Source organism: Passer montanus, unplaced genomic scaffold (assembly GCF_014805655.1).
Source record: "Passer montanus isolate IOZ18808 unplaced genomic scaffold, ASM1480565v1 scaffold29, whole genome shotgun sequence".
Classification (NCBI taxonomy): Eukaryota; Metazoa; Chordata; class Aves; order Passeriformes; family Passeridae; genus Passer; species Passer montanus.
The window spans coordinates 8,533,695-8,560,650 of NW_024367596.1; the positions used below are offsets into that span (position 1 = coordinate 8,533,695).

The following is a 26,956-nucleotide window of genomic DNA, read 5'->3' on the forward strand; positions in this document are numbered from 1 at the left end:
TGGGTATTCCCTGAAATTTCCCTGAGCAGCTAAAATGTTCAGGCATCACTTACGTGGTGCCATCTGTGCCCAGTGACTTGTGACTGAGCCCTTGCTGTGCCGCAACTTGCGGCTGAGTCGCTTGACCTTAGCTAGTGGTCTGGAAAAAAGCAGCAAGGATGGACACAGCAAGAAAGTAGAAAGGAGCTGCCCGTGGGAAATAAATCATGCTCATCCTTTTCAAAAATAGGTATCTGCATACCCTTGGGAATTCTGTTGCCCTGGCAGAGGAACTAACCCCAGAACAAAAGCTCCCAGATGGTTTCTGTCCAGGGGTTACAGCCTGAGGAGTGATCCAAGAGGTGGATTTGTCATTGCCTGAGGGCAGGACAGCATCTTAGTTCCTGCCTGTGTGGCACTAAGTGCATAAACAGCACCAGAAATCAGGTCTGATCCAGCCTGCACAGCCACTGGTGTGTTGGGACCGGGCACAGAGAGGTTGACAGGGGAATCAGCAGATTATCTGGCTAATTACATCCTGCTCTCTCCAAATGAGGCGAGTTTCCAAGACGTTGCCCTGGTAAATTGGCAAGAAGAGGGGAAGACAAATCAAGGTAATTGCTAATGAACTAAACTCAAAATCAGCTTGATAAATATTCCTCAGGCTTTGCAGACACATTTTCCTTTGGTCTCACCAGGAACTTGCAGGCCAGCAGCACCAAGGCCAAACATTTTCTGAAAGCAATGTAATTCCAGGGGAGCTTTTCAAACTGAAATTACCTCATGAAAATTGAGATGAGATGGAACTGGATTTGACTGGAGGTCTATCAATCCCAGTATCCCACAGTGGCTCGGAAGGGTGGTGGAAAGACACAGAGACTGTGGGACTTTTCCTTGCTGCCTTACCTTGGATACCCCAGGACAGAGCATACACCCTGGACAGGGCACCGAACACTGACTGGGAATGATGGGCCTGGTGGGGATGCTCTGCTTTCTGGGACATCTTTCTGGTCCCTGTTCCTTAGTTTTAACCCTTTTTTAAATTTTCATTTATTCTCTCTGAGCATTTGGTTCTTTCCTGGCTTTTCCCTCTGCAGACACAATGGCCCATGAGGCATCTCCAAGCCTTGGCAGGTAGTTCTGGGTCTGGTCCTATCTTGAACAGCTTTGGGGCCCCACAGGGGCTGAGTGGAACAGGGGGTCCCCAGAGTGGTGAGGCTTGCAATGAGGAGGATCACAGGAAGTCTGCATGGAAGAACCATGTACCTAACACGAGGCTCATTTTCTTCTCACATGTCCTGCCTGGTGGCCAGCAGCTCTGACGCCCTTAGAGCATTCTTCTGTGCCTTCAGCAGAGCTATGAGACTTCTGTCATCTCAGCTCCAGGTCAGGGATGCAATTAGTGCCTAAACTCAGCTCTTTTTGGCCCTCTGCATGCTGGCAGAGAGCCTGGTTTGTTTGGGGCTATTCTCACACAGTGGCAGAGGTGACAAGGGCAGGCCTTGAACCCTGGCACACAGAACCCTGAGCACTCAGGGCAGTGTCCTGGATTTACCCAGGACAGCTGATGCTCACTTGGCAGGTGTAGAGAGGGGTCTGCCTGCCCCAAGCACCCTTGGAGGAGCTCCTGCCCCTGGGAGAAGAGGTAGGCAATGGCCAGGACGTGGACATTGCCCAGCCCTCTTATATATCTGAATGACTCTGTGCCTGACACAAGATTTACCTGAGCACTGAACCAAGTCCTGCAGGAAAAAATAAAACTGCAGACCACAAGTAAGTCAGTAAGCATGAAAGCCAGGCAGATTCCACACCCCAACCCTTCTGCCTCCCTCCCTCCCACGCCCTGGGCTCTGGCCAAGCAGGGACAGCAGGGATACTGACTCACAGGCTATTCATCCACTCTTTGCTCATTTGGGCTTCTCCTGTGCTTCTCAGCACAGAGGGTTTCTGCCAGAATGCTGGGCCTTGTCTGCTCTTGGCTCCTGGGCTGACAGACTTGAGAAGGTGAACCAGACACGAGGCCACCCTGTCTGCATCCCCCTGTGTTTCCAGCTCCTTTGGGGCAGTGCTTGCAGAACTCCCTGGTATTTCTTTCCACCACGTGTGCCCAGCATCCCTCACCTGCTAACAGGGAGAATGCATTACTGCTGCCTGAGCTCTGGGCTACCACAGCTCCCTGTCCTCAGCTGCTGCTGTACCAGCTGGGACATGCAGCGAGACAGGAGCTGCATCAGCACTTCCCCAGCAGCAAGAATATGGAGATGGGGCTGGAGGGGTCCATTGGCAAGGAGCAAAGCATTTGCAGCACAGAGGTGCTGCTGGTGGATGTTCATCCCTGTCTCTGGATACCATACACATATGTTAAGCTGAGCAGGTTCCCCACAGGTAGCACAGATCTCCCTGGAGGGACAGGGGACAGCAGAAGTGCTCCTCTGCATACTTACAGAAGGGACATCCATGTGACAGTCTGTCTGCCACTGACCAGATCTGCCTGGAGTGCAGGAACCTGAAATGAGAGGGAAAGCACAGCAAGGATAAATGTCTCTCTAATTTACTTCTTCTTGGGACTTTTCCTGGTCCCAGGCTCTGCCCTCATAGACACAGGCTGAGCAATAGGATATACTGCCTTGGATATTTTAGCTGAATTTCCATTCCAAGCCTTGCCCCAGCTTCTCCTGCTTGCAATGGTTTTTCTTTCTTCACATGGCTTCAACAAACAATAGCTCCTTCCAGAGTTCTTAGGTAGATCATGGATGAATTCTGTGTGATGTGATTCATCCTTCACGACGCTGCTTCCATTATCCCTCACCAGCAGCTCTCCTGAGGAGAAACGCCAGCCCCAGAGTGATGAGACATGATGATGCTCGTGTCCAGCTAACAGACATGGTCTTGCCCAGGTGACCATGGTGCAGATGCAGGAGCACCTGTGTGCTGCCCTTCTGCTATCACTGCTCAAGCTCTGGCTCCATCTTCTGCTGATTCATCCCTCTGGTCCCTCTCAGAGACTGAGGAGGCTTTGGCCATGGCAGGAGCAGGCTCCTCAGTGAGCTCAGTGAGGACACCCTGTCCAGGGGTGGAAAATGAGTCAGCGGCCATCTGAGCTTGGCATGTGCTCCAGCCACAGGGACAGCAGTCCCTGGAGGCAGCCACCCTGTGTGACCCCAGAAGCTGCTTAAGCCTGAAGAGCAAACACATTTCCCGTGGGGGACAGCGCTGGAGCAGTCACAGGGACAGGCACTCCCAGTCACATGGGGACAGCCTGAGCACGAACACCCTGCAGCAAGGCTCCTCAGCCTGCGGAGTTCCCGTGTCCTTTCTGAATTCCTTATTCACATACAATGTTTTACACTGCTGCTGCACTAGCAATACCTTCTTCCCCGGAGTCTCTGGCCTTCAAACCCTACTGTAGTCCAGGGTTTACCCCCTACTTTGTACTCCTGTTTGTCTCTGCACTGAGCCATGTGAAATGGGGTGGCAGCCTCTGAGCAGATTCTTTTTCCCAGTTCAGTGATGCATAAGGTGGGAGGTAGCAGAGCTGCCTCCTGTTTTCCCAGCTAACCCATTTCCAGCTCTGATATGTGTGGATATGTGTAGCAAGAGATGCTGGGAAGAGCCCTCCCCAAGAGGTATGGCAGGGTAGCCCAGACTTCAATAATCTCTCCTAGGAAGAGATCCGTGGGCTGAGCCAGAGAAAAAAAGGTGTGGGGTTGGGTAACCACAACCTTTGGGACTGTGGAGATGGGCAGAGAAATGCCATATTGCACACAGTACAGGGACAAGGCCTAGTATCACCTCCATCATGAGAAGGGAACCCATGGTGCCAAGTCAGGGCTGCCAGGGCAAGGAGGCAACTCCCTGTTTCTAAACAGCCAGGACAAATACCTAGGAGAATGTTGGCTGGCCACTGACTGACCCAGGCCCTCATTTCCAGAGCAATTTATCTGACCCCAGCCCATCCCTCCACTTCCTCCCACCTGGGGCCTTATGTCACCAACACAGAGCAGGCACCAGCCAGAATTGTTGCTCTGTTCCAGCTCCCTTGCTCTGAGATGGGGCTGCTCCTTCCCTGTGCAAGGGCAGGGTTATTCCTCATCCCTCAGCTTGTCCAGAGGATGAAAAGGGCTCTTGCAGCATTCCCTTCAAAGCTGGCCCAGCTTTGCCTGGAGAAGATGCTGAGTGAAGAGGAGTCCATCCCTCTGCCTTCTCCCTGCTGCTGGCCCCAGATGCATCATTTCAGGAAGGAGACAGCTCTGCTTCCCACTGCCTGGTCTGCCAGAAGTGAGGGGGAGCTTTGATCAAGGCACAGCTATCTGTGCTCTGATCGCTGCCTTTCCTGCAAGGCCCTGTTCAGAGGAGAGGGCACATTTCCTTTAACCCTTCTCTCCCTGCAAACCTGGAGCTCCATAAGAAAGGCACATTTATTTGGACTTTTAGCCCAAAGGGCTTTACATTTCTAGGGAAGTCTGGGAACTGAGTGATGTTCAGTAACTGTGCCTTTTCAAGGATCCATTCAGTTGTTCGTGCACCCAGGGTTTTGGTTTAGAAAATCTTTGTGCTGAGGCTGCCTACAGATCTAATTAATAGAGAGGATGAAGGCAAACTTTCTCAGGGGAACTCAGTGGCCCCCTTCCACCACATCAAAGCTGCTGAGAGATCACGTTATCTTGACAGATGTTGTATACTACAGATTTGGTTACTGAACTTATGTTTCCCATGGACTCATTCCAACACTTCTTTTAATTTGTCAGGGATATATTTCAAAGTGCAACATGCACATGGTTGCAGAAAAGTTGAAGGAAGTTGCTGATTAATGACCTTTTTCCTGGTAGTGTAGATGTGGTTGTTCCAGCTGTAGTAGATACTAAAGAAAAGGTAATACACTGGAAACCAGAAAAGATAAAGTATCTTTATTCTAAAGATTTTTTTTTCTATTTCTTCCAAGTCAAAGCAATTAATAATGCTATAACACAATGTGCTCAGCCATGTGAGGAGAGTCTGTGCCTAAGATACATGGAGGAATTAATCTCAGTGCTGCCATCACTTTTCTGTCACATCAGTGGGAGTATTAGGCACAGGCAGCTGGAATGTTTTTTCTCTGGGAACAGCTTCCCAGTCTCCACTTGTCTGCAGCTCTCTCGTTTCAGTGCTGCCTTGGGTGCCCTAAACAGATATGTTATTTCTACTTCTTTTCACCCTTTTGCAATCAACCACAATCTGAAGCACTGGTGATACCACCAATCACAAGCTTTGACACCTTCTGCCTTGTAGTTATCCAAATTGTTTCTTGTCACAAATCTGAGATGAAATGAAATTATTATCTCCACCAGGTAGGAATATGCCCCCTCAGCATTCAGACAGCTCCTGACCCAGCCAGACTTGATGAATGCTGCCAGAGCCAGTCTGGATTGCCTCTGGGGCTGTCTGTCCCCACCTGAGGGCCTCTGCTTCCAAGGAGGGACTCCAGACACGACTGCAGTGCCAATACTGTATATGGGAATAAACACACTTAGCAGGATCGTAATGCTCAGCTTTGATCCCTGGTCCTTAGAGATAACAACAGCTCTGACCCCTGCAGTTCAGGGAGTCACAAGTTTACAGATGCCCTCTTGGGTAGGGGCATCTGTAAAAACCTGGCTTGGACTTTGAAAGGGTGTTTGCCATGACATAAGTGCAAAACAGGGCAAAGGTAAGCCCAAAGGTAAGCCCAATTCACCATGACTGCAGTAATTTCTCTGTGCTAATGCAAGAAGAGAGCCCAGAGCATGCAGCTCTAAGGGGCAGGACCCAGCTCTTCCCCCACAGCTGGGTGGTGCAGGGATTTCCCCTGCAGAGACATTACCCAGGCCTTCTCTTACCTACAGGTGACACAGGTGCTCAGCCAGAAACTTGATTTAAATCCTATCTCTGCCTGCAACCAGGACATCAGGGTGTTATCTGATTGATCTGATAAATGCCTGCAGTAAAATCTGTTTAAAACCATCTCTGTGCATCACTGCAAACACATTGAGGAAACAGAAAGGTGACAAATGAACACTGAGACTTGAACTTAATTTAGACCAGATTGTAGCCACAGTAAGTGCACTGCAGAGTGCAGACCCTGGCTCTTTTAAAGACAGAGGAGGCAGCAGTAGGATTCACAAAAGCTGTACAGTGCTGGAGCTCATTTTTCCCACCCACATGAGGAGCTGCTGTATTTTCAAGTCAGGAGCAGCTAGTGATTGATGGTACATGTGCCTCACTTCAACAGGGAGCTGGGTCTGAATAGTGCATGTGTCTTTAGTTCCAACTATTCAATCTTTTGTCTTTAAGAAGAAGCCAGAGGCAGCTCCCTCAGAGGAGTATCTTCTGCCCAGCAGTGGTTTGAGACCTTGCTCTGCTTTTCACACAGTGACTCTCCTTTGCCTCTATCACATGGTTTCCAGCAGTCACACATTTCTTAGGAGGAGGAACTGAGCCACAATTTGGAGATGTGATACAGTTGTGGCCACATAACAAGCTGCTGACCACCCCAAGAATTCACCACTGTCTCCCTGCTCTCACCCTGTAACTGCATTCTGGAGGAGGTGGTCCTGGTGCTTCAAGGGCTTTACATCTCCCAGCTCCCACGTGCTGCACTCCCAATCCTGGAGAGAGGGCAGGGGGAGTCTGGAGGCTGGGCTATTTTCTGGTTGTCAGTATTAGGCTGTTTGTTGTGGGGTTGTGGGCTGTGCTTTGAATTAACCAGGCTGCAGACCCTTGAGCTGCTTCCCACTCCTCAAGCACTGTTCTCATCCCTGCAGCCACAGCTGGGGGGGGTTCCTGTCCTCCCCAGTCGTGATGGAGAGCAGCACATAGCAGCTGGAGTGCTTTGTTTCCAGTTGACCTAAGCCATGATTACACAGGGGGCTTTTCCTATTTGCGGCTCAGAACAGCTGGGGGATTGTCCCCGCCTGCAGCACATGGGACAGGCACATGACATGGCTCTGTGTGGCAAACAAACTTACACCAGACACACGCCTTCCTTTTCAGGGATTTCTGCAGCCTCAACAGCCTTTAAGTTTCAGACTGACCAGTATTTCCTTTTGGAGTATCTTCACTGCAGGCTTCACCATGGCTAACCCAGGCTGTTGCTAGGCTTTGTCCCAAATTGTTTGGTGTCCCACAATGGCCATCCCCATGGTCCCACTAGTTGAAGCAATGAGAGGAGGTTTGAAGGAGTGCCATGGCCACCCAGCCTGAGACCCAGCCTCCTTGCACTGTGGCTCTAATCCATGGCTCAGGGGCCAAGAGTTCACCAGGACACATACACTCATCCACCCCTCACCGTGCCAGTCCCACACAAACCCTGTGGAGGCTGGGGTTAGCAATGCACAGAGGGGAGCGTGGGGCTCCTGAGGAGCCTGGGGGCTGTGATGGCAGCACAGGGTGGCTGCTGGTGCTCAGGCAGCACTTCCCAAGGAAGCAAAAGCAATTAGCTCAGCAAAACAAGATGTACTCAGGGGGGTTGTCTGAGGAACTCCCAGGAAACCTTCTACTCTTTCTGGGAGGGGAAAGCAGGAGACAACTGTCTCTTCTGCTTTCTCCCCCAGCAGCAGAGCAGAGCAAATCTCCCAAGCCCTGAAAATTACTCACTGCTCCCTAGAGTTCCCACCACCTTGCTTTCTGAACACAGAACTGCCTGCCTTCCCCTGCAACCCCAAGCATGAGTCTCAAAAAAACCCCAGCTTCTTGCCCCTATTATCCCTGTGTGCAACCAGGCCAGCCTGGGGCTTGGCCACCCTGAGACCTGGGAGAGCCCAGCCCCAGCTGCAGCAGCAAGGACAGAGCTGTGTTTGACCTGCAGCTTCCCCTTTTTCCCAGTTTTCAACTGTACATCAACAATCCCAGAGGCCCAATGCTCTCTGACCTTGGCTGTCCTCATTTGCTTCTAAAACTGGCTGATCACACTGGCAAGCTCCAAAATTGGCATCCCAGACGGCCTTTTCTCCACCACGTGGGATTCCAGGCACCGCCAGGGGCTCCCAGCATTTTTAATTATTTTTCTCCTTTTTTGAAGCCTTTTTTGTTCATGCTGTTTGTGCTGTTTCCAATGGGACAGAACAGCTCTCTCGCCACAGGCTTCCAGGCTGGCTCATCCTTCCCCTGCATCTCAGAGGGACACCTGAGGGCATGGAGGCAAATACAAGCTGGCTGTATTTCCACTATGGAAAAGCCCTGGAGTTTTAAGACACATAAGGAAACAGAGACCTTGACTCCAGCTGTAGTGGCTGTCCCTGCAGTGCCTTCCCCCATATGTAATGACCAACTGAGCTGTCATCAACAAGCAGAGGATGAGAACAGGTGGTGAGAGAGCTGATGGCACCCATGAACCATGTCCTTGGGGAGGAGAGAGCTACAGAGGAAGGTGTTGGAAGTCACTGCTATGCAGCATCCCCAAGACCCTTTGCTGGCAGGGTCACTTGACAACAAGTAGGAAATGGTGGGGTTTTGGGATAATGGGCAAGCTCATCACCTGCTGGAAGGTGAAAGAGGCGGTGTCTGCCCACATCTGATTTGCAGCTCATGAACCAAGAGCTGCTCAGAGGAGCTGCAGTGTTGTGGGTGCTGGCAGAGAGAGCAGCAGGAGGAGCACTTTGCACTTTTACACAGAGCTGTCACTGCTGCATCCACACATGGCTTTTCCACGGTACACCCTGATGGTGCCCATCCAGCTCTGCACAGCCATGTAAGCAGCCAACCAAAAGAAACCCACATCCCAACACTAGCCAGCAAGTGACCTTGCTGCTGTGCCCGGCTCTGCTCTTTCCATGCAGCTGGAAGCAGTGACACTCTCACCTCAGTGGACCCACAGCTTTGTTTTCACAGAGGCAGATGAGGAGTGGACAGAGGGTTCTTTGCCCTGGCAGCAGACTGTGATCATGTCCCTGAGAGCCAGTGGGAAGGTTGTGCTGCATCATGCTCTGGCCACCAGCTCTGGGTTTTGAGCTGTTTAAACCAGTTTCTCCTGCCACAGGCCTACATGTGGCCCTGGCCATGGCTTCTTGGCCAACCCAAAAACTGTTTCAGAAAAGCAAACTGAACTGAACATAGCATTCTGATGTGGCTGTATCCCTTTTCCATGCCCTGGCTTGGGGACAATCCTGGGCTGCTTTTGGAGAGGGGTTAGAGGAGTTTTTCCTTGTGTGCCTCAGGCTAACCAAAGCCACTGCTGCACATCTTCAGACTATAGGAAATGAGCCAGAGGTCCAGCTGAAAGGACCTAACTCCCAAAGCCAGAGTGGTATAGTTAGAATGCACCCCAGCCCATTAATTCTCATCCAGACACATCTCTAGCTTTTTTATCACAGCACTGTTTGTCCTTTCCACTAATTTCATCAAATAACCAGCCATCCAACACAGTTGGCTGTGCCAGTGAGAGCAGGCAGGCTCCAGCCTGACCCAAGCTGCTGGCTTCTATCGATTACTCATTACCCGTGGGTGTGGTGCGAGGTGTAGGAATCACAGAACTTGCAACTCGTGTAGGTCTGCACTGGCTTCTGGTCCCTGGGCAGTGCTTTGCCCTTGAATTGATGTTATCCTTTGAATTATCAGGTTTACAGAAGAAAAATTGAAGAATCAGCGCAGGTATGAACTGCCTTGAACTGGTTTTTTGCACTGGATTACACTTCAAACGTTGCAACAGCTTTGAAACGTTCTTGCTTTTCCCTGTAAGAAAAAAACAGTTCTGAATAAGTTGCTGCTAATTGTGTTGGAAGGGTTTTATTTGTATCCCACTCTCCCAAAACCCAAAGAAAGTAGCATATGAAATAAGATACTTTTTCAGTGCTTTCTCCTCCTGACCTGAATGATGAATTATAAACAAATTTAATCTGTGTGATACAGCACAGCATTGCACCTTTTACTTCTGCACTTTCACAAGCATAAATGCTGCAGAAAGAGGGCAGGATGATCAAAACCTGAAAAAAGAAAAATAACACCAAGTGGCATTTGTTGCAAAAGCATGGCTATTTGTAGAAGCTATTGAGAACAAGAGTAAAACACCGTTAGCTTGGCTAGGAAGGTTCCTCCTCCCACAGGAACTGATGGGAAGGCCATGGGTGGTACTGCTGTAGCCTGGAGTGATATCTCAGCCTGGATCAGCTTAGGAGCCTCATCCTCTGAAACATAATCACAATGCGAACGCCCACACTACCAACAGCTTTGCACAAACATCAAGCAAGTACAGTTTGTTTCCAGGAAAGCCAAATGCACAGGTACATTAAGATATTACTGAAGTCCTTCTGCTAAAACAGGTCAGGAGGAAAGAGAAAGATTCCTTTTTTCTCTAGTTCTAAATACATCATATTCCTCTTGAGTATTTTTCTGGGGAAAGGGTGGGGAAATAATGGCTCTCCATGTGCTCTGTGAGCTGGCCCTCACTCTCACCAGTTTCTGATCAGCAACACAGATTGTTCAGCACTGAACCAACAGAAAGCACATGAACTTGAATGCCTGGATGAGTCATTTGCAGAGCTGTAGGCACAATGAAACTGCAGTAATGAAAAAGTGAGAGCTCAGAGAGTGCCCATTCTGTGAAGTGAGGGATGCCTGTGGTGTTTAGTCTTGAGCATCCCACAAGGTCCTGTGCCTCACATGCCCTGACAATCAGAGCAGCTGCATGGAAAATGCTGAGTTCCAGGAGATGTTTGGATCATGGCACTGGGTCTTCAGTGCTGCAAGTGTGTTAACCCCTCTGTGCAGCTATGACTGGGATGGGGGAGAGGTTTTGGTACCACATCCATGTAGGGAGGTTATCAGCCCCCTGTTGTGTGTTTGGATGGAACCAGGTAGGCATGAATGGTGTATGGTTGGGGTGTGCATAGTCTTGTGGACAAGTAGCCATGTCCAGCAGACAGGGAGATGCCTGGCACAGCATGGACAGTTGTCTCTATCCAGGTGTTGCTACTTGCAGCTTGGAGGGCAGCGCTCATGGCCCTCTCCAGACCAGTGCAGAAGGATATTTACGAAGACTCTGATGCTAGCAGCACTAAGTATGTCCAGGGAGTATTTGTTCCTCTAGCTCTTCAACTGCAAGCCATGATCAAATCCATTAGATACCATAACTTTACTTGAATTAAAAGCAATTGTACCCAATTCTTGATGTAACAGTAATGACCTATTGTGCAATGTTATTGATGATTATTAACGTCATTGTTTGCAGGAAACTGGACTGTGGTTTTCACGTGACAAACTCAGCCCACTGATGTCCCCAAATTGTTTATTTTCTAGTGAGATTGAAGAGGGGAATGATTGAGCAAGCCACAGCAGTCTGTGACAGCCCTGCTACAAATACCACATTGGCTTCTGCCCCTCTTCCTGCCTCCAGACAGGATGTTAACTCTGTAGCCTAAGTATGATGGATGACTACCCTCAGTGATCTTGTTGATACTTTTGCTACAAAAATTTTCTTTCCTCTGGAACTATGAAAGTGGATACAAGATACAAAGGAAAATGAATAGCAATGTCTCTTTGCCCTCCAGCTGCTGGCAACATATAGCTACCTATGTGGGCAGCTTGTTTCAATCTGCCAAGCTGCCCACATGGATTGGTGGCTCGAGTTATTACTTTCCAGAAGAGTGATGTGAAGTAGTCGCAATGCAATGGGCAATTTTTCACACAACTCTGGGAGATCAAAGTCCTGAACAGGCTGTGTGTGGGAGGGAGACTTAGACATGATGGACAATAAAAGACTGGTCACTGCACAGGGATAGAGAATCATGAACAAGCTGACAATGCAGTCTCCTCAGACCTCCCTATATCTGGGCTTGTTATGGTTTGCAGTGCTACAGGCTAAATTTGGTCATGGGACTTCTTCTTGAGCTGTCCAATTAATCTGTGACTTCTGCACTTCATGGCTAAGAGCTCTGATCAGCAAGAGAGTAGAAAACCACTAGCAAGCATAACAACTGTCAGCATGCTCATCAGGAGGGACACACTCAGGAAACTCATGCTGAAAATGCAAGTGTCAGCACCCTGCACCAAGCATCACAGTGAGGAAGGATAAGAAGATGATGTCCTCTGCATATAAGGTACATAGGAAAGGGGATTTGGGAGAGGGGGGAGAACTGGTCTTCCCAGTGTCCAGGTTTGTGTGAAAGGAAGACACCTCCTCAAGGACCATCCACACTGACCAAAGCATATCGTGTTCCCCAGACAGCTCACAGAGCCCACAGACCTGAAAGGAAGCAGTGGGTGAGGGGCAAGTCTGCCGTGGCAGTTCTCCAGTCCTGTTCACCCTCCTGGTACTCTCCATAATTCCATGGACATCAGTCCTGTCACATTGTGCTGCTTCTTTGGGGAACAGCTTTTCTTTCAGGGCAAAGAGAAAAGCTGTGTTATCTCAGTGCCTCATTGCAATATTTTACCAGTAGTAAAACACTGACTGCACCATCCCATTAGTCACTCACCCAGCCTTTGCACCCAGAGTCTTCTGGGCTCAACAGGCATTTGCATCCCTTCAGCACATAAGGAATTCTCTGCTTCCTAGTCCTGTGTGTATCAGGGTTTTGCATGGCTAGTCTTAATTGCAATGGTATGAACCCAAACACTGAGCACTGAGTGCAGCCATGCTCCTCAGGCTCAGATGTCCTGAGAAGTCTATTTTCATCCAGGGTTCAGATCAGTTTATTCACCTGGGCAGTACCTGCTCCAGTTTCCCAAAAGGCAGATGCAGGTCCTCAGGTCCTACAGGGAAGATGTAATAGGAGAGACAGATGAACAAAGACCAACACTCCCACGAACTGAACCTTGGTTTTCCAGATCAATCTGGAGATGCTCCATTTTCTGCTCCAATGGCTCAAATCAGTTTGTTTCAAGCATTGCTTTAGGTTTGTTGCTGATGGTTGTTTTGGGGTGGAGAGGAGCAGCTCCTGGACACCTTTAAGAAAACTAATTGTCAGATGTTGCCTCCTTGCCCGGGTCTGCAGGTCTTGGCTTTGAAGCTGCTGCTGGATCTTTGGTCTGGCTCTGCTTTTCTTTTGCAGTCAGGTCTGATTACAGCAAATCCCAGATCTTGAATCAGGGCAAGTTTTAATACTGTACAGGCCTTGTTTATGTAACAGCTCCCATCCCTCAGGGATGAATCCAGGACTCGCAGCACTAAAAGCATTAGCTGCTGCCACTGGAGCTAAAGATGTAACTCCTCTGGCTGGTAGCACCAGTACATTTATAGCCTTTAGAACGAACGCTGGAGGAGACTTGTGACACACTAAAAAGTGGGTTATGCCTACTTAAGCATTTCATCCCACCTCTGCACTAAGGGAGAATGTACTCGTAGGACCACAGGTGTGAAAACACTCCTGATGCTGCTGCCAGCCCATTGCCCAGAGCTAGTCTGAGTAGAGTGTACACATCATTACTTACCAGCAGTTTTCTACTAGCACGCATGTCCTCTCTTTTACTCTCAGGCCTCCTCCAGCACTGGAGAAATAGAGGACAGAACAAGTGTAGGCAGGGCTCTGGCTCCCTTGGCTTAAACAACAGCCTCTGCTCATCTTTCTGAACTCATTTTGTAATGACTTTGGCATAATGGAGGTTTATATTCTTCTTCCTTTCCAGGCATGTGATGCAGAGCCTTTGGGCTTCAACATGTCAGCAGCTCAAAAAAGCCAGCCACCTCCAAAAAGCAGCTCTGTTTGCCTCCACAGCCCAAGGCCCAAAGACATGCTCACACTCAGAACAATTTCAGGTCAACACCCGAAAATACCAGTGATTCACCTTAAAGCTTTAAGACAGCTTAATTTTCCCCGTCATTCATTCTTTGTTCTTTCTGTTTATGCTGTTTAACTACACAGCTCAGTATCTGGACATTTACTTACCCTTATATTCCAGAGTGTTTGGTGCAAACAAAGGTCAGTTTAATGACTGTTCAGGGATTTACTGTAAATTGCCTCCTGGCTTCTGTCCTAAAATCTACATTTTGCTGGGACATAGCATTTATAAAGCATGAAGTGCACCTTGAGTGTCTTCCCCAACTAAATGCCAGTCCAATCTGAAACTGCATGATTGTGATTGTGCATGACTCCCCTGTCTGGGGAAGAGAGTGCAGAAAAATGCAGCAGCTACAATTGTTCTTGGCTCCTGTATCTGGGCAAGGTTTGTCTGTCTGTCAGTTCCCCTCTCCCAAAATGTTAAGAGCACCTGCAATAGAGCTGATTCTCATTTTTTCCAGAAATAGAGATCTGCAGGATGTGTGACCATGTGTGCCAGGGAGCTCTACAGGGATTCTCTGGTACCTCCTTAAGGGTGTCCTTGTTACTTGCACGGTGACACCTTTTAGCTTTACCTCCGGCTTGTGGGCTTGGAGGGAATATTCTGGTCCACTTTTATTTCCAGATTCCCATCTCCCTTGTTCACCTGAGTTCATTTCAGCATTTCTATCAAATTGACTCTCACCAGCATTCCTGACAGGAGAGCAAGGACTGCGGAGCAAACAGGCACTCGTTACATAAACCACTTAAATGAGACATCAGCCAAATCTGGCTGGTGGAAGGAGGATGTCAGCTGAGGACAGGGTATTTAAACTCAGCAGGGGAGAAGCGACAGCTCAGGGTTTGTTAAGGATATTTACAGCCCTTTGTGAGAGGAAAGGCAGCTGTGTCCATCTCCTTCCCTGAGTCCCCTGAGGCGGGGCTGGACACCCTGTGCCGCTCTTCAGGGCAAGCAGGGCTGCTGGCCCTCAGCCACCGCCACACAGGGACACGCAGCCGCGCCTCCCATCCCTTTCAGCCGCCAGAGCCTGGCTGTGAAAGCGCTGGGACAAGCTCCCCGTCCCTTCAGGTGGTCCGAGGGAGCTGGAAGGGCACAGCTGGGGCTTGGCAAGGGAATGGTGCCCGGCTCCTGGGGAAGCGCTTCGCAGGCCTGCGGCGCCGGAGCCGCTGCTGAGGGCTGCGGCCGGGGTCGAGCCGCACACGAGGGCACTTTCCCCGGCCGAGGGGCTGTAGATAAGCGGCAGTGACAGGCTGCTGGAAGCCGCGGCCCGGCCGGGAGAGGCGCACACCGAGGCCGCCACGGGCGCTGTGTCCGCCACGGCGGCGGCCGCTCCGCCTCCGCAAACCGGGCAGCGCCCTGCGGCAGCCCCGCTGCCGGGAGGCAGCCGAGACACCCCTCGCCCTCTCCAGCACCGAGCCAGCCCTGCGTGCGGTGCCCGAACACAGCGGACCCCAATTCTTCACACGGGCACTGGCTCGGTGGAAGGACCCGTCCGTCCTGCACTGCACGGTACCGTACCGCCCGGCACGGCTCAGCACGGCACTGCGTTGTGCTGCGTTGCATTGCACTGCACTGCGTTGCGTTGCGTTGCGTTGCATTGCGCTGCCGAGCGGCGAGGCGCGGTGCCCCGGTGCGCCCGTCCCGGCGGGCGGCGAACGTTCCAGACCCCCCACGCTGCGGCAGCGGCGGCGGGACGGGGCTGGGCGGGGCGCGGCGGGACGGGGGCGCGGCCAAACGGAGCCGGCCCGCGCGGGGCCTGGAGGGAAGCGTAGTTCGCTGTCAGCAGCGAGAGCCCAGGTCTGAGAGTCCAGGTCTGAGAGGCGGACTACATCTCCCGTGGGGCACCAGGAAGGAGCGGCCGCCGCAGCGCCCGCCCGCAGGCGCAGTGGGGACGCCGGAACCGCTATAAGCGGCGTTGTTTGGGTTCGCGGCCGCGGAGCGGAGAAGCTGCGGCGGGGCCGTCGGCGGGCGGAGGTGAGTGCGGCTGGTACCGGGGATGGGCGAGCCTCGGTGTGGTGAGGAGGCGGCTTTGCTGTCCCTTCTCCTGTCGGGAGCCCGGCCGAGCAGCCCCCTCTCCTCGCCGCCGGGGAGGGGGCTGCGCGCTGCCCGCTCCCGCCGCGCTCTGTCCCGCCTCGGCTGCACCGGGAGCACCTGTCCCTGGGCGGGGCGGCTCCCGTGTGCGCGGCACTGCGGCGGGGAAGAGCCGCGGGGCTCCCCCGGGCTGCTGGGGGTGTGCGGCCGGGGGCTGTCCCGCATCCCCGCCCGGGAGCGGCGGAGCCGCGGCTGCGGCGCGCTCGGCCCGCGGCGCTCTCGGCGGCGATGCCGCAGCCCCGGCGGAGCCGCCGGTGCAGCCTGACCGGCGTAGCGCAACCAGGCGTCTCCCAGAGCCTCAGCTGCAGGCGGGGGGCGGCATGCGATAAAACTGAGTTATAAAACAGAGTCCTGCAGAGGGGAGTGATTTTTGTCTTCCAGGCTCTGGTTCTCCTGCTGACCTTTCAGTGCAGTTTGATAGACTGGGTGGAAACCTGCAGCACTGAAGGTGTGACTCATTCCTGTGCATGTCAGTACTCAATAATAGCTCAAGCCTATGGAGTAAGTGAGCAATGCTATAGAGAAGGGATGTAGTTTTCTCCAGAGTGTTTCTACTGATTCATTTTATCAACTGATCTCTCCAGAGAGATTGGTTTTGTAAAACTTTGTACCAATAACTTACTGGATATATGCAATTTCAAACTCTTTACAAAAGATTTTGGGGATTTGGTCTTCCCAGTAAAGTTTCTCAGGGTTTCAGCTAAATGCTGTTGCTGTAACTTTAATCTGTCAGATTGCATAATTGTATTTCTGAGATCTAAGGGAGGAACTATGACAGCACTCTAGTGCATTGAGGATCATTGTACTATTTGGTTACCTCAGGGTATGTTTAAACTAGTTCATGAGAAGTTAGTCTTGCGTGGACTTCGAAAGCCATGTTATTACAGCTCTGTTGTAATATAGCTCATTTACAATTGCTTATCAGTTTTGATTTTGAAAATTAACTCAAAAAATAGGTGACTAAAAGTAACTGGTATATTGGGCACAGCACATAATGAAGGGGGATTTAATTATTTTTCAGATACTTGAGGTGAAAATCCACGTGTAAACCCTGGCGTTTACAGAAGATGAAAGACATCGACATAGGAAAAGAGTACATTATACCCAGTCCTGGGTATAGGAGTGTGAGGGAGAGAGCTGACTCGGTGCATGAAGAGCAGGAAGAGTCTAATTTTCCGCATTCTAAACTTAAGGTCAGTTTCTTTTTCATTGTTTATTTTGCAGTCTTTATGCTTATTAAATTGCATGCAGCACCCTTTTTGCTGTGCCAGCTGTATATAGATTTGCTGCATTGAAGGTCAATAATGAGTATTGCCTATTGTGTGGAAGAGGTCATTCCAAGGGGTGCTGTAGCTATTTTGGTAACAGGTCTTAGCACCTATTAAGCATTTTTTACTTTTAGATGTGGCTTTTCAGTAACATTTGAACAAAACTCTTTTCTAGTATTCAGCTATTGATGTGAATCAAGGAAATTTTTTAAACCTTTGTGTTTTAGAGAATCATTGCAACCAAGCAAGAGCAGTGAAGCACTCGGCACAAATCACGCACCATTCAGTGTTGACAGCTGAAAAAACTCTTAATCATGCCATGGTTGTTTCAAGGATTAATTTTCTAAAACAGATGTCTAGCTTCCTCTAGTAACATGACTTTTTACTTTTCCTCTCAGATGAAAGTAATTATTATTGAACACTTTCTTGAACATCTGTGTATTTAACATGATGAGGTACCGTCATAATTCTAGTTTATTTTGAGAGCTGGGTCTTGAAATAACCACTGGCTTAGAGCTAGCCTGTCATTGTTCAGAGCTTCTAATTTTTAGAGCTTGTTTTCACTGGGAAGAGTGCATATATTACCAAGTGCTATAAGGAAAAAAGGCTCAGAGAAATGGAAACACCCATGCTGATGAAAGATATGGTCAGAAACTAATAACCTCTGCTAGCTGAAGAAGGTTAAAGATATTCCAGTGCTAGCATTCAGAGCAGCTAATATTTTCTTGCATATCCTGTTCTTGACCTTTTCTGAAATCCTCCAAGGACTGATATATATGTGTATACACACAGATACACACTGTGTATCTGAAGACAAGCAAATAAAGTTAATAGTGCTTCTGTCTGATTTTCACAATGATTAATTCCTTGCATAAGTGCTGCTGGTCATTCCATACAGATTGCCTGTGAGAGGCTTGGAAATAGGGCAACTTGCTGCATTTGTATGGAGGAATTGTGAAAGCCTCTGAAAAGGCTTAATCTCTGCTATGTTGTAGTAGATGCTGAGATACTCTGTATTTCCTCTTCCCTGGTTTCAGTGGGTTTGAGGGTTTCCCAGTGCTGCACTGCTGCGTTTGGGACTGGAGAGCTCAGCTCTGCAGCAGCTGCGTGCGGGCTGCTGGCAGGCCCTGCAGCTCGGCTGTCCCCACAGGCTCTATGACTCAGCACAGCGCTGCTGACGGTGTTCAGCAAGGTGGTGTCTGATTGCATTGGAGTGTTCAGCAAGGTGGTGTCTGATTGCATTGGAGTGTTCAGCAAGGTGGTGTCTGATTGCATTGGAGTGTTCAGCAAGGTGGTGTCTGATTGCACTGGAGCAGGCACCGGTGCAGAGCCGCCAGTGCTCCGGAGTCGCGGTGCCGATTTTTTAGCGGCTTTTACTATGTTGATGTCACGGGCTTGCCACCGACCCTGCCCTGTCCAGTAGCAAATCTGCTCTATCAAATCGTGGTGACAACAGTGATGCCATTGGTGGGCAGCTCTGTTTCCTGACCACTGGCAGTGGAGTTCAGCAGTAATTGTTGCATGTTATCTTTTGCTCTGCATCACCTAATCAGGATTTAACTCTTGAAGGAAACAATCCTTATCTTACCTGTAAATTTTTAATTAAGTGAAATCATGAAACCAGCATATTTGTGGGTACTTGAAATTTTTTTATTCCTTTTTTTTTTTCTTTTGTGGAGACTGAAAGTAAGTCAAATCCTGCATGTCTGTACAGCCTGGCATGAAAATCTCTAACTGTGAGGCAGCTTCAGGTCAGCTTAGCTCTGTTGCTGGTCTTTTTTACCCTTCTACCCATACCATTTGATGTGCTGCCTATGACTACTGGGTAGTACACACAGATAATTGATTGCAAAAGATGGGTTCTGTAAACTTGTGATTACTGATGTAAGAGAAGGGCTTACTTACCCAAGCCCTAACTTACCCAAGTTCATGTGTTGAACTTTTATCTTGTTTGTCCTCTTTGAGTAGAAGGAGGAACTTAACTTGTTTTGCTAATGGAATCTTCTGGTTCTGATAGGATGCCCACTTTACTTGGTAGTTATCTTGTTCAGTGTGCCAAAGCTGTGTTAATTTCTAGCTCAGACATTGGTACCATGTTTGTTTTGCCAGCCTTGCAGCTCGGGTGTATATAGTCCACAGACACAAACAGCTCTGAATTTGTTGCTACATGTCAGTGAGATTAAATCCTGCTTGCTTGCAGAATACTAAGGTTAAGTAAAAGGAGCAGTATTCGTAACACCTTATCTAAGTTAGACATTCATGTTTGTGTACCAAGTTTTTCCCTTTCTAGTTGAAACAAGCTCTGCTTTCAGCAGCATGCTTGGCTTAGGGAAGAGCAAAGACTTCCCTTTCATAAGGCTGAGCTTTGTCTGTTTGGTTAAGCACTTTCCCTCTGCCTGTAAGAAAATGGTAGAAGCTGTGAAGAAGATGGTGTTTCAAGGGAAGAGGAGGAATTCTGTCCTTTGCTACTGTATCTTTTATGGAACCTGGATTGGGTGAGATGGCTAAATAGACTTGGCACAGCTGGTTACAGAACACAAAGGAGGGCTGATGTGATGAGGAAGGGTAGGACCACAGCAGTTCAGATAGAGGGATAAGCTGTAGTGGAGCTCTGTCACTTGGACAACAGAGTCCAGTGTACCATCAGCAGAGATGCTGTGACTCTCAAATTTCTTGTAATAAATCTGGCTCAGGATTTGAATTAGGCTGACCATAAAATGACTAAGCTGTAAGCATGATGTGTATTGCCAGGAACAAGCTGCAAGCAGATGTGGGCTGTTATTTCACCACTAACTTCACATCTTTGTGGAATGGAAGTTTAAGGCTGTTTTGCAGCAGAATTTCACTGCATGAGGTAGCCTTCTTGCTCACATGGTGCACCCTCACAGGGTGAGGTAGAATGCTCTGTGCTCTGGGGACAGTAGTCAAGGGCCACTGGTTCATGGCCAGTGTGAGTGCTTCTGGCAGGGCTATGAGTACATTTGGCTGATCAATAATATGACTAATTGGGGTTTTTTGTTGCCTATATTGCTGCATTTTCTGCATCCTACATAACTTGAAGCAGACAAGCCTAGTTGGTTTTCTGATCATGATCTTTATAGGTGAAAGACCTGTTTTGCTATTGAGCCAAGGTCCCAGAGCTTTTTTGTATCTCTTCTTTGCATTGCATAAAGGTTATATTCAGCTTTCCATTTTCTGTCCTGAAACCTCCATTCTTGTGTTTATTTCCTGCTGAAAGGATGCTGTTTCAAACTACCACAAGTGTGTTCATAACAATAGTGAAAAAGAACTTGCAATTCTTTCCTTGGAAGCTTAAATGCTGCTTGGTCACAGCTTGAGAGATCACATCTCTGAAAGACAGGAGCTTTTCAAATAGGCTTCCTGGAATCATAATTGAAATAATTCTGCAATATAAGTAGGTCTAATCCAACATTTCCTGGTACTTAATGGGAATGTTGCTATAGAAATATGGACCTTTGAAATAGGCACTTTAGGACTGAAATTCAAGAAAAAAATTATTCAGCTTGTGAATACATGTATTCACCTCATGAATAAGTGTCTGCAGTGTGTTCTGATAACAATTGATTTTTAAGTCTTTGGAGACCTTAATGTAGCTTACAAAGCAGTCTTAACTACATGTTCCCCTTGCATAGTGCCATACTAATTGGGCTTATTGTATGTGGGGACATGCCTCTGCTGGAGAACTTGTAGGTGCACTTGCTGCCCGGCACTACAGTGAGTGGTCTTCATCTCTAAAAGCTGTTACATGACCAGTGAGTAATAATTAAGGGATGTTTTGAAATGTTGATTTGTACTTACACCTTTAGGACTTTGTGTTCTCAGAATGTGCCTGTGCCCTTCAACTTGCAGCTGAGATAATTGTATGTAGTTTTATTCATGGAAGCAGTGTATCCTGGGGAGGGCAGACCCCACTGTCCATGAAATATGCTATGAAATGACAGCTGAGGAAGAGAAATAATTTATTTTTTTTTAATTTTTAAATGCTTTTAGAATAGGCTTGTCTCAAATGTAGATTTTGTGTTTATTTGATAGAACAACAGGCAATTAATTTAACTTTCCTACCCCATTAGAGTTACAATAGAGGAGGATATGAGAACAAGCTGCTTCTACAATGTACAGAGCTTATGAGAACTCAATTCTTGGAATTTGACTTCCCAAGTTAATGATGCTACAGCACTTATTTACAAACTGTACTCCAAGCTGTAGCTGGTTCTGGCTGGAATGTACTGTTCAGGATTAAGTTCTTGCTGCTGAAGGATAATGACTGCGTCTGTGATGAATCTCAAGTGAAAATTGCTGCATTTCAAGGCACCAGCCAGGGGAACTGTAGAGATCACTTCAAACATGCAGAAAATGTGTTGCTAACTTTAGCTATCAGAAGCCCTACTAACATTCCTGTCCTTACCTTGATCTCTTGTTTTTCAGGTTTGTTTCTGACATCTTTTGCCCAAGACAGCAGGGAATGTGATCAGAACTTGCTGGAATTGATGTAAATCCTTCAAGCACTGATAGCTTTGAAGTGATTTATCACTGAGTATTTAAATAGATCAATTCTGCCTCAACCTCTCTGAAGCATCTGAGTGTCTGAGTCAACTGAACAACAGGTTAAAAATAGGGGTGTGAGTGTAGCCTGGGTACTTCTGCCTGTGCACTCCATGCTTAGAGCAGTCCTAGAGAGCTTAGCTATAAACTGTTATTTGTAGCTGAAGCTGCTGGATGTGTCCGTGTTTTTCCAGATTGCATATTTTCATAACCAAGTAAACACTTTTTTACTTTTTCAAGTCAAATAAAAGCAAAATTTTAAAATCTTTTTTTTTTGCAGTAGCAGCAGTTCTATTATCTTTGAGAACTCTGAACACAGACTAAGTGCAGAAGCAAACATTGTGGTGCTTTCTAAAGATGCATTAATTCCATTATATCCCCAAAGCACTGAATATATTGGTTTTGTTAAGTTGTTTTATCATTGAACTTCTGCTAGTAAGGCAGTCACTGACACAGTAATCACAGAATCAAGTGATTCTGTCAAGGATCACTTGATAGAAGATCCTAGAATTGTTTGGTGTATGCCTTAGGATGACCCTCTAACCACACTGCAGAAGGGCATCTCTACCTTGTCCTCCATGCCTAAATGCACATATCACCATCTGAGAGGGGGGCATATCCACAGCCAGTCATGTTTCAGAAGTTTATCTGACACTTGGAGGGGGGTTTATGGTATCAGAGAAGCCTTCCACTTAACAGGAGGAACAAAAAGGTGGGGTCTGTGACTGGGCAGAGACATTTTCTAGAGGAACATCAATATTCTGGATATTTTACAGCTTCCATTGGAACTTGGCTGCCTACCTTAGTGCACAGCCATCTTCTTTTGAAGTCTCAGCCACATCATAGAACCTCAGCTCAGACCACATGCTGGTATTGTCTTTGACTACTGTCGGTTGCTGTTCCTTTGTTCAGAGCAGATTTTTAAATCAGCCTGCTCGTGACCAGAAGTGTGCAAGGAGTAGATTAGCTATCAGTGAAGGAAATCTTGCAGTATCTTTTCCATGGTGGTGTTCTATATTAGTGCTGCAGACATTCTGCCCTAAACTCAGTGTACAGCTACAAGCGTTTCCAGAAACATTCACTGCATCTATCCCAAGCTATTGATGAACTTAGCTTGAAGCAACTTAAAACTCACATATATGTGGGGGTTCTGATATCTTGGGACACTGAGATGTGTGTGTGATTTTGAAAATTTGTATCCTAGTGATAAGGAATAGTCATTTGTGCTCTGAACCACAGACGGCAAGCAAGCTGTTCCACAAACAAAATCTGTGTTTCAGTTGTTTTTGAGGATGAAGGTTAATGAATTTCAAAGTCAACATGTTTAGAGCCCTGAGATGTTTCGTTTGAGTTTCCTAGTTTACTGTTTGCTTTTGGAAGCATGTGTTGGTGCAGGAAGGCGAGTTCAATACAAGATAGTTGTATTAGGCTTGATGAATGCTGTGGTGTCAAGGCTTCTGCTGTCACTCATTGGTCATGCCCACTCAATAGGAGTTTAAGTTCAAAGCCTCCCTGGGTACTCCAAGTGGTGTACAAAATTCACCTGTGTAGCTTCTGTTGTGTCCTGGCTTAGGCATGGCCTGCATAAAGTTTGTTACTGTAGAACACCCCCAGCACATGGCAGGGTGTTGGGGTGGTTCAGGAGAGCAGAGCTTACCCGAGCAAGGCAGGAGCCAAATTCTCAGCCTGTGCCATGCTAGGTTGATCTGCTTAATGAGGAGTTGGTTTCCCATCTTTATAGGCAGAGACATGTAGGGTGGCAATTCTAAGGCTGGTTATTAATAATTCCAAAGGAGTCTGCTGTCACTGTGCATGAGCTATGTAGCTCCAGTGCTGACTGATCAATGTACAGCCTTAGTTTTGAATGAATCCTAGCACCTTTGCTTACAAGATCATGAATACTGGTTTTAATGCAAAAGAGAAGACAGGAATTCATGGATACCACAAGCCTAAGCACATGCACAGCTGCTTATCAACTGTATTCATAGCAGCTACAGTTGCAAAATCTTAAAACAAACACTTCATGTCAAACTCTGTATTTCTTGGATTGCAGGAATAAATGGATTTGCTAGGAAGGAGTTGAGAACATCTCACCTCAAAGCTCATGCTGGCCAGAATTCAAGGGCAAGGTAAAATAAGAAATATTCCTGTGAGAAGCTGATATACCTGTCCTCACCAAGGACTTCCTGTGCCTCAAGTGGAAGTGCTCAATATATGTGACTAAAATACTCAGACTTACCAGACATACATAGCCTGACCTTGTTTGTCTGCAGAGCCTTTATATCAGTACCAATTACTATTGGGAAACTTCTGCTTTAATCTGAGGATGCATAAACTCAGGCCAGCTTTGAAACCATGACTCCAGTGTTAATACAACTTCTGCTAATCCTGGCCAAGAAAAGTAACAAGGGATCTGGTGTGATCAAGTCACATGTAGCTCTGTTAAAGTGAATAGCTGGACTTCAAGCTTTTCCATCTCTGAGCTGTTGTGGTAAATCAGAGCATGTTTCTGAGCAGGTAATTTGTATCTTTTAAGAGAAATATGGCACAGCTGTACTTATTCCTGCATTTGGCTGTGTTTGGTGTTGTGAAGAGCCATTCTTCCAGGTAGCAGAAGCTGGGAAGGCAGCAGAGATGTGAGGTTTTATTTGTACCCCCCCCTTTCAGGAGGCTGAAGAAATGGAGTCTGACTGCTTGATTTTGTTCTTTTCAGCAGTTACAGAAATTGTAGCCATTTTCCTGGTATCTGACACTGTGTGATGATCTCACCTTGGTGCTGTGTGAATGCAGCTGTGCTGTCTGTACTTTGCAATCAATCTGTGCAGGTGCCTACAGGATCAGTGCCTCCTTCCTGACACCCACTGTCTCTGATCTCACCCAGTGCCTGCTCATTGTTGCCCCAGCATCAGGGAGACAGCTGGTATGGGTGGATGATGCACCAAACTAGTCTTAAATAGGCTCATATTTTAATCAGGCAGGGTATCATAAAGTATCCTAGCTACAGAGAAGGCTGGGAGCCTAATGCTGCAAATCCCCTTATTAATATTTTTATAGATTGTGTACTGCACCAAATCCAGTGAAAGAAGAAGAGAATTGTCTTAGTAGACTATAATGTTCATAGGGCATTTGCTGCTTCACCAAGCAGCTGCAGACTTGACAATGCTTGGACCTGCAAATGTATTTGATTTTCAGATGCTCTGGAGTTTGATGACTTGCAGTTTGGACAATGCTTTATGGGTTGCCTGTGCTACTTGCAGAAACAGTGTATATACCCTTTACTCCTTTCTAGTGCGAGTATTCTTGGACCCAGAGGAATTTCTGGGAAGAAGAATGTAATTACAATTTCAGAGCATCTTTTCCTAGACTCTTGTTTTATTTTAGTTGTGCTTAAGCTAAATGGAACAGTTGGTTCTTTTCTTCCCTTCCCCAGCCCATGCAAGCTAATCACTAATCTTGTTTTGTAACACCAATCTTTTAATGAAGTCTTAAATATTTTTAAATTGCTCTTCATCCTGGAGTTGTAATATGGCAAATGCTTTAAGCACTGAGCAGCACTGGTGATGATAGAATTATTTCTCATCACATGCCCACCTAGTTCTGAGCTCTGCTGTTCTAGTCTCTAGGTTTCCCATTTGCCTCTCCTTGCTGGGAACTTTAAAAGCATGAGGAAGCCTGCTGGGCTCTGGCTGCTAAATGCAAGAGGTAGGAGTTTTGTTCTGCAGTGTTGCCAACTCGGTGACCTTTACAACTTAAATCAACCAATTTTAACTTCGTAATAATAAGTCAACCACAGTAGCTTTAGTATTCTATGTCAGCTGCAAGGATTAGTAAAAAAGTAGTTACAGGTTTGGTCTAGTTTCCTATCAGCTGCTGGAAGGACCAGAAGAGATGCAGCTTCTTCCCTGCTATGATCTGAGCCCTGGAAGATGTTCTGCCTTAGGGGAGAAGGGACAAAGCTGTTTGGTGGGGTTTGGGTTGTAGGCACACATCAGATTCTTCCTCTGCAAGATGAGTAAGGGATGGAAAAATCTGTTTTGCTTTGCCTCTGGTATTGTCTGGCTTTGCAGTTGTGTGATGTTACAATTGTCAAACCAATTGCTACCTTCTCTTAAATAGGAGATTGTTACAGGACTGTGTGAAAGGCTAGAATATACCTGGGTGGCTTTCTGCTTCCCACCTACATAACAGCTACTTCCTTTTTCCTGTTCTCCATCCTCAGATGCCCATATTGCCTGCTTAGCACATTTTCAGAGGGGTGTGCAAGTTCACATATTTGAGTTTGCTTGCCTTTCTAAGTTTCCCCATGTCATTCTTGCTTCCTATGGAACTTCTGACATTATGTGTATATGACAGCTTTGTAGCTTGGCTCCTGAATTTCCTGTGTTTTCATGACCTTGGATTGTAGATTTGGTGTGTCTGTCTCTAATTTAATGAGCAAATAGTTTCCCCTTGCCCCTAAACCACTCATTTTCCTTACCTTACTCAGGCTTTCTGTCATGTCTTGAGCCAGCCATGTAATCTTTCTGACTCTCTCATTACCTTATGTACTCACCATTGCTGTGACCAATTTTTTGATAGGGAATTCATGCCAACAGGTGCTTGTATGGTTTTGTTGTTTTCCTAAGCTGCAGAATGTCAGATGGGGCAGCACCAACTGTGCTTCTCTTTCTCTGCCCCTCTGTGACCCACCCATGAAGGAAGATCATGTGTGCAGTGATGCTTCCTTGGTGCTCACCCTGCTCTTGGGAACTTGGCCCAAGATTTAAAGTTTAATTGTTTTCTTAATCTCTTAATTCTTATAGTCATTTATTGAATGGTATCAGCCTCTACTCAGGTGTGTCAGAGCTTCATGGCCTGTGGAGTGCAGAACTGTTATGCTCTGTTAGGAGATGCCAATGGCTGCAGAAAATTTATTTGGCATTTACCAGCTATTAATAAGGTGCTGGATCAATGATTGTTCTTGCTCTCTGTCATGTGTTTAGTAAGCCATGGTATGCTTATCCTATATGAGTTTATTTCTCCAGTGTTTAATCCATTTATTAATTTGAACCTTACAGTATCCTGTGATAGAGACTTCTAAATTTAAGTGTGCCTTGTTCTTTTGTTGTAAGAACAGTTGGTGGTCACACTCTCTTTCAACAGGCTTTATGGACCTCTCAGATAACTGTACCTTTATTCCTTTTATCTATCCAGCTGAAAAATCTTAAATTTATGCTATCCCAAGCCCCATTGTTATTATTGATCAAAGAAAGTAAGTTTAATACCTTTTTTGAACTAAAGAGTCTGGTGTTCAAAAAGGATGCAAACCCTAGAGTTTAAGTGTCATG

The 26,956-nt window shown here is 47.4% G+C and overlaps 1 protein-coding gene across 13 annotated transcripts in view; it reads left to right on the forward strand.

Moving 5' to 3' along the window:
• The first annotated feature begins 15,500 nt into the window (after nucleotides 1-15,500).
• The window catches only part of ABCC5 (ATP binding cassette subfamily C member 5), a 44,870-nt gene continuing 33,414 nt past the window's right edge, over nucleotides 15,501-26,956 (forward strand). For 7 of the 13 annotated variants that reach the window (XR_005627977.1, XR_005627978.1, XM_039713539.1 and 4 more), the window contains exons 1-2: nucleotides 15,524-15,681; nucleotides 16,820-16,991. Coding sequence is in view for 10 of the 13 variants with exons in the window: in XM_039713539.1 (XP_039569473.1) it covers nucleotides 16,866-16,991 (126 nt within the window). In the remaining 3 variants the exon portion in view is untranslated. Of the gene's footprint in view, nucleotides 15,682-16,179; nucleotides 16,300-16,819; nucleotides 16,992-26,956 lie in introns of all 13 variants that reach the window. The other 6 variants (XM_039713541.1, XM_039713544.1, XM_039713545.1 and 3 more) reach the window with 6 other exon arrangements.